Genomic DNA, 10,729 nt, shown 5'->3' with positions numbered 1-10,729 from the left:
TGAAGAGGCATTTTGTTTTAAACATATTAAAACATTTAAGTGTAGAACCACCTTGCAGAATTCACAGAGTTTAAACGTTTTGTACTGAAATAGCAAGGACACATTTCTAAAAGCATTTTAGGATCTTGCAAAGCAAAACGCTATTATAAACGTTAAACACTGTATTGCAATCTGGAGCACAATATTTCATAGTATTATGTCCAGAATTCAGTAGGCAATTGTGGCAAATTAAACCATAAAACAAACAAATTGAGAAACATACCAGGAAGCAAGCTGACAATTCTGATAGTACAGCCACTTAATGAAGCAAAGTTATTTGAGAGACCATAGTTATGCCCTATCTAGATACCAGACAAATGCTAAACGGAAAATATTTACTTGCTGCTAAATGTGATTTTGTCAGATACCTTTAAAAAGAGAGAGAGATTCAGTTATGCTTAGCCAAAGGTTACAGTGCTTCCTGTGAGGTTTTCTGCATTTAAATTCCAAACAGCACAATCTTATATCTTATCTACTTGGAAGTAATTATCACAAAGATCAGCGGAACTTACTTCCAAGTTGTGTTTATGTATAATTGCGCTGTGAGGCTTGCATATTCAAGTAAAGAAAACTTGAAGAGGATACTATTTCTCTACTGCAGAACTTTTCTACTTATGGCCAAATCATAAATAAATATTAAATTCCAGCAGCAATCACTCCCCTGAATAATCCCTGGTGAAGACCTATAACATACATAATTTGCTTCTGTACATACAGTATAATCTGGGTTTCTGGACTCCACAGTCCCTAGAGAAGTTGTTTATTATGTATTTAAAGATTACATTTTCATGGGTATCCAAAGATGGAAACACATGAGAATGGCCCTACAGTTGGGAACACAATGTGAATCAGCTAGTTGGTGTCATTAATTTTCCAGGACTCTTGCATATAGTATATGAACTATGCAATGTTCAGATTGCTCTGATCCCCCTCCGTTTTTCCTTTCCCATTTATATTTCCACTGATTTATATCCCTTCCAAGACAATGCTACTCTAATTAGAGTTTACAACCGTAAACCAGAATTAGTGGGAAATCCAGAGAGGTCCGTGGGCACATAGGCAACATGATTCCACACAGAGACAGAGGGGTCTTGGGGTTCCCTTCTAGTGGTGGTCCCCCACACCAAATGGAATGCTGCTCCTAATCTTAAGAGCAATCTTTTTGAGAAGGAAGCCGTTGGAAGGAGGTGGCTGAAAAGCCCCCACGTGGGAAGAGAAGGTCACGCACAGCTCTTTGGGCAGGACACATTTTGTACTAAAATTTCCACCGATCTTGGGGGGGGGGGGCAACTCTCAAGACCCAAAGTAGAGAAACCCAGATTCCCAGATCTCTGACCTTGCTCTCATGAACAAATTCCAATCATAGCCCAGGACTGAAGGCCCAACAGTCTATATCCACAAGCCTCAAACCACTTACTTTGGAGTAACAAATATACAAGAACTACTTCAGAGTTAGTTGTTTGAGAACTGCAGCTTATATTAATGTAACAGCTTTATCAGAATAAGATTGAGAGATAACTGCAAGAATGAAAAGCTACCACTATGAATCTCTCTCTCTCTCTCTCTCTCTCTCTCTCTCTCTCTCTCTCTCTCTCACACACACACACACACACACACACACAGTGACATACACACAAAGAAAAACCAAAAAATGCTACAATTCACAAAAGTGAAGCCCTCTGTTGTTTTTAAAAAATGTCACCTCCACCCAGGGGGAATGAAAATTTACTTTTGCTCTAATAAAACAACTGTGCTGTGTTTTTTTTTAAAAAAATGGCTTACAGATATGGATTCAAGTTTTCCAAATTCTTTGCCAACTTTCTGGATGAATTTATATAATAAAATGTGGTGCCATTAGTAATGCAACAGTGAGTGTCCATTACAACAAAATGGGTGAAACTCCACATTTTCTATGTTCACTGACTATATAGCTCTGTGCGCCACTCTGAATTGGAAGCCAAGTGATTAGCCTTCCCTTGTCTCTGAGTCAACATGTTCAAAAGGCATATTCCTGTTATCTGGGGTGACGATGAAGCAATGAACGTGTACAACTTCACACAAGCAATACATAAATACTTTCTGTAGAGAGGAGTGTCCCTGCCCACATCCTTGAAAGGCAAAAAACCAAAAGCTGAATGATTGGTGGGCATTCCATATCAGTATTGCCAGTCTGTAGATAAAAGGTCAATGTGTTCCTCATTTAAATGACGGTATTAAGAACAAGCCCTTTTCCCTTCGGTTACATTGGTTGCTTGATGCAGTCCTTCCTCCAGGTTCGTTGCCAAAGCAGCAACCTGTTAGCTGAGTCATCATTTTGTGGTCCACAAAGACAAATGAAGTTAATTTTGCTTCTCAAGTGAAGTAATGTGCATATTATTGTGTTTTGGTTTGATGGTGGCAAAAAAGGAAACATCCTGGTCCCTGTCCGCCTGCAGAACTAGGACAGTCTCTTCAACAGCTTCAAGGTGAGGGTTGCCAACACTTCTAAAATATACTAGAATAGGGGAGTGAAAGAGAACATTTTAGTCTGAACTACATTGTTTAGAACTGAGCTGTTCATTTATTATTTTTCCGAAATCTTTTAACACACTCTCTTGTCCAGATGAGCCCACAAGGGATCTTACAGTAACTTAAGACAAACAATAACACACAAATTATAAATAACAAGAGCCAATAAAAAGTAGATACAAAAAATTAAAATTACTAACAGTGCCAACCATACTCAGAAGCAAGTCCCCTCAATTTCAATGGGACTTGCTTCCAGGTGAAAGGGGAACAAGATTGCAGCCTAAAACCATGTACAGCAAGGGAAAGAAACACAACAGTGACAAAAGCCTGGAGAAACAAATGAACAAATTGCAGCTTGCTGAAAGGCCATTAAGGAAAAGGCCAAATGGGATCCACTTGGGAAACTGGACTAGACTAGAAGGATGTTCAGTCTGACTTAGCAGGGTTCTCCTTATGATGATATCTCAATTTGCACTGGGTTTTCTGGAACACCAGAACCAGGAAGACACAAGTCCAATTCACGGGTCAAAGCTGTGAACCACAGTAGGATGTATGTGTTTGGTGAGTAACCATCTCTATAAAGGCCTTTGTTGAAAAGGAATGAACAACTGAAATGCTCAAGTTTTTCAGATTGCAATACAACTGTAATCCGAAACAAGTAGCGAAAGACAGCACTATTACTTAACTATGGAGATCACACTGCTAGAAAACAGTTTATGTGTAGAAGGAATTAGCATACCTTTCTCCAACAATGTTTGCCTGAGAGCTTTAGCAAGCAGAACCCTTACATTTGGCACAGGATCGGAAGCCAGACTTAGAAGGCTGGGTAACAAGTGTTCAACAAAATGGTCAGCAGGCATGCACTCCTCTTCAACGACTGCCTGCAAGAGAAACCCATCGCACATAAATGCTAAAACACCAAGCATCCTTTTCAATAAAAGCAATAATCAAGAGGTGGTATCTGCTGCGCACTAAGTAAGTAGCTTAGGAAAGCCACAAATTCTTTCAGCTTCCATCTGCAAAAAGGAGATGATAATAATAATAATGTCTTACAGGATTAAGAACAAAAAGGGATTTCGAGAAGGTCCAAAGGGATCTCTCCAAACTGGACGAATGAGTAGTAAAGTGGAAAATGTAATTCAGTGTAAGCAAACATAAAGCTTACACTGGGGCAAAAATGCCTAATTTAGCATAAGCATCAATGAAGTCTAAACTGGCAGTGACTGGCTAGGAAGACGACCTTGGCATCATGGTGGAGTGCTTGGGGAAAAATGACAACTCAGTGTGCTGCATTTGTGAAAAAGCGATCACTAGGAAAGGGACTGAAAATAAAACTGCCAATACTGCAAACAGTTCTGATCAGCACACCTCAAAAAAACAAAAGCCACTGTAGGGCTGGAAAAGGTTCCGAAAATGGTACCCAAGATGATTCAAGCGGATGGAGCAACTCCATCACAAGCAATGATTGTGATATTTGCAGCTTTTTAGTTAAGAAAAAAAGGGCTCACTAGAGGTGTACAAAGTACAAAGCATGGGGCAAAGTGAGTGAGCACAGAAAAGTTCTTCTCCTTCTCATATAAGTCCTAGAACCCAATGTTATCCAATTGAAACTCTGTGTTGAAAGATTCAGGACAGACTAAAGTGCTTCTTCACACAGTGCATAGTTATATGATGGAATTTGTTGCTCCGAGATGCAGCAATGGCTACCGACTTGGATGGCTTTAAAATGTGGCCAGACAAATTCACAGAAGATGAAGCTAGCAATGGATACTTGCCAGCATGGCTGTGTCCTACTTCCTGTAGTGGAGGTGACAGGTCTCCAAACACCAATTGCTAGGGGGCAAAGTGTGCTTTTGGTCTTCCCTTAGGGATCTGCTTGGCCACTGTGAAAATAATGGGCTAGACTGCATGGGCGTTTGGTCTGACCTTATGATTACAAGAAGATAACGTTTTCAAGGCACTTGGAACACCCTAAGAGGGTACTTGAATGCAAAGTGTTTATTAATCAGAAGTATTCTCAACATCCCACTCCAAGGGGGCACCTAGGTTTCCCTCGTGGTACAGTTTTAAGCAGCAATATAGGCCCCGATGCATCAGAGCACCTAAGTAAATGGTATCAAAACAGGTGAGAAAAGTGGAGAAAATGGGGGGGGGGGTAATGTGTAGTAGTTAAGTGGGATGGCAGAACCTCCACTGAGAGTCTTGATAGGACTTGCTGCCAATGGATTTGAGAACTCTTTTGCTGGTTTTAATTGTGATCTCTCAGTCATGAGTGGTGCCCCCTCTGAATAGGAACCATTCAAACTAAATCCTTTATCATTAAGAACCCCAAAGTGCCTTAGTATCTATCCAAACAGGCACAAATTTAAAAGGCAGAAGATTCCATTACATTAATTCAAGATTATACATGTTCCTCCTGTAGATGTTCATGTCATAACTCCTATCCCTTTCTTCACACAACTCAGAGTAGCATGCACAGTTTCCCAAGTAGTCTTCCATCCAGTTAGCTTCCATGCCCTGCTTAGCTTCAGCAGTATAACTGTGTGAAGGCAATTCTGTTCTTTATTCACACCCTAGTCATGAAAGAAAGAAAGAAAATCCCACCTGGCAGATGAAGGCAAATGCTTGTCTTCCAACCCACTTGGAACAATGGCGGAACCTCACAATCAACTCATTAATGAAATTTAAACCCAGAGAGTTTGCACTGTTTGCATAAAATTTCTGTAATATTGCCACAACCTGGAGAGGGGGGGGGGAATAAAAGGAAAGAATCAGGTCATGAATAGTAACAACTAAAGGTGGCAATGCTGGTGCAACAAATGCCTAAACGTTTTACATATTTGTCCCTTAATAGTAATTGTGGTTCGAGGACCCGATCCCCGCTTAGTGAAATGAAGACACAAGGACACGTAATATAAGGTTAATGGGTCAAGAAAAGGCCACAACTTTATTGATTACAGCAAGTGAAAAAGTATTGGCTTAGGCATTGGATCATGTGACTTGACTCCACCCACTTGGAGAGGAATGAGTCTAAAAAGGGGGGGGTTATTCACCAGTAGGTGGAGCCCATTGATGCTAATCCAACTATAAGCTCTCCCCTGATGTCACCGAGGGTCATGCCATGGCCCCCCGCCACACAGGCATCGGACAGGATCCACGACCGCCGGATTCCTTTAACGGAATGCCCAAAATTGAGGCGTAGGCGATGGCCACACCTAGCCTTTCCACCACCACAAACACATTCCAATGCCTAACCTACCCACCAATACCACGAAAGTTGTGACGGTTGCTACGAGGTAGGCGGAAAAACCACAAAGCCTAATGCCAAATGGAAACATTCCTACCAGGCCCCCTGGACAACCTGGGTGACCAACCTAAGGTCCATAGCAAGGCCAAAAGAAAAATTGAAACCCTGAGCTCTGAGGGAGTGGAGGGTGGGTGACTCGTGACGGGATGGCGAAAAGTGAGACCGCGTGGCTGGCGCAGCAACAAGTTAAGCTGCTGTCCACGCCCCCTTCAAGCGCCTGGTTGGGTTCCTGCCCGTGGGCGTGGTGCGCCAGCCAGGTGAGTGGATGGCAGAGATCAGAACCCGCCCACAACCCCTCCCCTCTTTGCAGGAGGAGAGTCTTTGTTTTAGTCTTTAAATACACAGGACAAATCACAGGAAAATTATAGTGAAAATTAGGGCAGCAAGAAAAAATATATATGTTAAAGCAGTCTTGTAAAACAAAATATAACATGTACAGCAAATGTAGACACAGGGAAAGTACAAAAAGCCTACCAGCTTGAAGGAGATCCACCTGACTTCAGAAACTTTATCTGAACAGAGTGTTAGTGCAATATGCCGCAAGTAGTCATACACGTCATTGGGGTTATAGAGCTCCAGTATCAAAATGAGTTGCCTAAAATAAAAGAGAAATAATAATTTACAACACTGTCTTATTGGTCAAAGAATCGTAGAATTGTAGAGTTGAAAGGGAGCCTGGGGGTTAGCTGGTCCAACCCCTGCAATGCAGGAATCTCAATTCCATCCAAAACCATACCAGACCCTGCTTAGCTTTGCAAATGTGCTAGCAGTTTTATTGCTGCACCACTAGGATGGCCATTCTATCTTCTTGCACAAGAGGGGGTTTCAGGTGACTAACAATGCCTGGCAATTTATTTAGCAAAAATTTTATACTATTTCATCTAAGTAGTTTACAAAACATCTAAGACGTTTACACACAAAAACCCTAAAATAAAAGCAGCAAAAAACCAAGTTAATTTTAAAACAATTAAAACCAGCTGTAAACTAAAGAGAGATTAGAACACGTCAACATCAACATGTCTGGATATGCTTGCCTAAACAAAAATGCTTCAAGCAGGCATCAAAAAGCATACAGTGAAGGCACCTGCCTGTTGTGAAAGTGTCGGTTGGGCCACACCGAAATAACAATTTCTCACAAGTGCACAACTAGTGCTGTGTGGCATCTGTAATGCTGCCAGTTCCACAAATCAAAGCTGTCAAGTGAGCACATATGGGGTAAGGGGATCCTGTAAGTAAGCTCTTAAGGGCTTTATATAGCAACAATAACGACTTGAACTTGGCCCAGTAATAAATTGGAAACCAGTGCAGATCTCTGAGAAGAGGTGTTAGGGTCTCACTCCTATCAGCAAATGTGCTGCAGCGTTTAGAACATCAGCGAATTTTGAAAGCAAAGTACAAACTACTACCACTGTCTTATTAGACACTTTATATTTTGGAATCCACTGAGCCGATATTACAACCATAATAAGAAATGTCAACGGATATGATACTTGTCACTTAGCACTGAGAACTTTGTACTGAAATTACAAGGTTCTACACTAGATGTCAGTGTTATTACACAGAATGATCTGCTGCATAGATTTATAGTCCTGCTTTTAAGTGGCCCTTGCTATAATTCAAAGCCAAATGGAAACCACTAAATAGCAAATACATACAAAACCGAAACTAGTTTCACTTACTCTGCAAGCTCATAACGAAACCGCCAATTCCTGCTGTTATCCGTAACCACAAATTCTTGTAGCTGGTAAAGGTACTCACGTCTTTTGTCAGCATGAAGCAACTACCCCCGCAAAACAAAATCCAAAATGAATTAATACTTCACAACTGAACCTATTAGCAACTGAGCATGAAGACTAGTAGATCATGTTCAAAATCAATCTAGCACAATTCTGAAGCATTAAACATTTCTTTCCTAAGAACAACTTTTCCTCATTCAGGTTAAATGCTAGTCTGCTGTAGAGTTTAGTGCTGGATCAGGCCTGGACTTTAGACCCTGCTCTGCCATGAAGCTAACCTGTTGACCTTGGGTTTGCCAGCTCAGACGTAACTTCATGAATAAACAATAGTGAGCATCAGACATGTGAGCTTCCACAATTTGATCCTGGTTTGTTCTTACTAAACAAGCCACAGTTCCCTAAGCTGTGATGTAATGAAGAACTGTGGCTTCCTTGAAATATGAAGCATAAGCTTCCAATCTCCTCCTCTGGTACATGAAAGAAGAAGGAAGAGAAGGAAGCCCACAAACCCAAGACCGACAAGGGCTGCTCATGCAGTAGGAAACCATGGCTTCCGATAGGATAAAATGGGGAGAGAGAAAACCACGCCCAGTGCCCTGAGGTATGTACACTGCCCTAACAGAAGGACAATAATATAACAAATAAATCTCAGTAGTACTTTGTTTCTGACAATGGAAGCACAGGGCTAATATAAAGTATCCCATTTCATTCGTCATTAATTTCAAAGGTTCAAGTAGTCAAAACATTTGCAGATATTTCAATTAGGAAGCAGATCCTGATAATGCTGACCAGTAATTATCGTTTCACATAACTTCAACTTCTTTATGCAATGTGTTAATGATTTTAAGACCAATTTAAACATTACAGTCCCTGTACAGTGGCTGCCTAAGCCATTCACCAGTATCAGTAGAAAACAATACTTAAAAGCAAGGCCTATGTATGCACACTATCTACATACCAGGGTCACCTTTGCATTGGACATATATAGCATTTGCAGTTAGATATTACAGAGGTTTGGGCTGGTACACAGACTTAGGGGGCCTTCAGTCACAGAGTGATATCAGTGGGACTTCTCTAAGTATGATTAACAATGGGAAATCATCCATTATGCCCGCTATGAAAGTACAGATTGGGAAATATATTTTCTGGGGGTGGTGATGGTGGTGAAAATGTTTATGAATTAGTTATCAACTGGTTTCCCTTTCAATAATTTAACATCTGGGCTCTCTATTCAATTGGTACATCAATTTTTGATACTTCTTCAACCATATGAAGCAATACATAACAATGCAGATATGGACCGCACACCAACACAATGGGTTGCTATCCAATGCTGTGATAGCAGATTTCTGCTCAAGGAACCGGACTTCACTTTCCTCTCCTTCCTCCTGCAGCCCTTATTGCACTCCCTAAATCAGCTCTGGAAGATCCCCCAATCCTCTGGAGCAGATTTTGAAGGTGCAGTTAGAGAGTGAGGAGTTAGATGACGTTAATCTTCAGAAATGAAACGCTTTTTCTCTCTTTTGGCTTTTCCAAGTGCTCTCTAGACCAGGGGCATGCGTCTAAGAAAAATATAGCTGAAACAGAGCAAACATGAACGACTTATCTCCATCTACCTTAAGGAAGTCATAAAGATGTTTAAGGATTCCAATTCGCACTTCATCCAGATCTTTTAAGAAGCCGTTGAAAATAGGCACTAGATCCGCTGCTGTTAACTGATCTCCCAAAATAACAGCCAGCTCGTGAATAGAGAAAGCGAGTGTCCGACGCACCTTCCACTGTAAACAGTTGACAAAAATGGAAAACAAGACTGAACTCTGCTGAGCAAATATAGCAAATTTAAAAGAGCTATCAAACCACGAGGGCAACCAAGCACAGAGTATTAGCTTTTTTAAAAGGCCTCTTCTCTGTCTTGTCCTTCCAATTTCCTGAGTTGATTGTGCCAGATTCTAACTTCATCCTTGGTCTTTGAACTCAACAGGGTCCAGGAGGATAACAGGATTAGTTAGCTATAATGCCCACTGCTTCCCCCTGGCAATAGTAGAACAGTTTGCATGAAGACAGTAAAAAGCTGTGCTTTCTGGGAAGCTTTGCAAGAACCAAAAACTTCCTTAGTCTCATTCCATAGCATAAAGTTATATCTCTGTAGAATTATTCACCGACCTTCCACCTCAAGGTGGAAACGATTAGGGCCCCAAATACCACTAGCATTGCATCTGCCAGGAATATCATTTCTTAACTCGAAAAGAATTTGAGAGGGAGGGACATATATAGCAAGTTTAATTAAAAACATAATAACCTGACTCATGCAGACACTGTATGTCATATAAATGGTTTCATTTTATCTTAAGCTACACAGAGTTCATGGAAAGTAAATGGGACATTTTATCTTTAAGCATAAAATGAACTTTGTTCTTGGCTGCATTGTGCATATGTGCACCTCTCAATATTGGCTAGGCAAGATGCTCTCTTCAACCTGCTATCCTGACAGCCTGAAGCTGGATTAGTTAAAATGAACTGTAATCTTATTATGGGCCAGTGAGGAAAGCAAGCACTTTATGGAATTTGAAAGGTTTAAGTTGTATGAAGCTTCTCCTTCTCCCAGTCCTTGTAGCTGATGGGAACTTTAGGGGCTCCGTTAGGCAAACTAGCACAGACGAATGTGCACTAAATATCTCATGCTCCTTACAAATCTGACACATACACCTGTAAAACATGCGGCGTTAAGTGATACTTGACTGCCATGTGCTTTACCTGTACATCTGATGCCAAGGTTTCGTATGTGTCTTTCAAACAATGCCAGTTCTGCCTACCAAGTGTTAAGGCCACACCAGGAAGGCTGTACGCGCAGTGTTTTGCAATTTCCGTATCAACAGTCTGTGCTCGAGCAGGGTCCGTCATAGATAAGTACTGGTCCAATAAAGGCTGAGGTATGATATCCTGGAGACAAAAAAAAGTAAATTATTGATGATAATAATAAATTAAACCGGAGAAAGAATGTGTCGGCACTGAAAGACATCTGTTCAAGTATAGCGTTCCATCTCCCCGCTCCAGATGGCAACTGCACAGTGAAAACAAGCACGTGCAAAACAGCAGCAGTTACAGAATACATAGCAGGCCAAACTTTGTCAGCTCTATC

General features: G+C 41.1%; 1 protein-coding gene across 2 annotated transcripts in view; it reads right to left on the bottom strand.

The window, feature by feature from the left end:
• Positions 1–1,530: 1,530 nt before the first annotated feature.
• Positions 1,531–10,729, bottom strand: part of LOC308587985 (serine/threonine-protein phosphatase 4 regulatory subunit 1-like) — a gene marked incomplete at its 5' end in the record, with an annotated part of 37,133 nt that continues 27,934 nt past the window's right edge. For both annotated transcript variants that reach the window (XM_081196064.1, XM_081196065.1), the window contains 7 exons: positions 1,531–2,533; positions 3,287–3,428; positions 5,152–5,286; positions 6,329–6,449; positions 7,534–7,634; positions 9,207–9,368; positions 10,345–10,530. In XM_081196064.1, the coding sequence (XP_081052190.1) occupies positions 2,379–2,533; positions 3,287–3,428; positions 5,152–5,286; positions 6,329–6,449; positions 7,534–7,634; positions 9,207–9,368; positions 10,345–10,530 (1,002 nt within the window). In that variant the 3' untranslated portion in view covers positions 1,531–2,378. The remainder of the gene's footprint in view (positions 2,534–3,286; positions 3,429–5,151; positions 5,287–6,328; positions 6,450–7,533; positions 7,635–9,206; positions 9,369–10,344; positions 10,531–10,729) is intronic.

The sequence above is a fragment of the Podarcis bocagei genome, assembly GCF_964188305.1.
Source record: "Podarcis bocagei genome assembly, chromosome: 5".
Lineage (NCBI taxonomy): Eukaryota > Metazoa > Chordata > Lepidosauria > Squamata > Lacertidae > Podarcis > Podarcis bocagei.
This window is presented reverse-complemented; position numbering and strand designations above follow the sequence as displayed.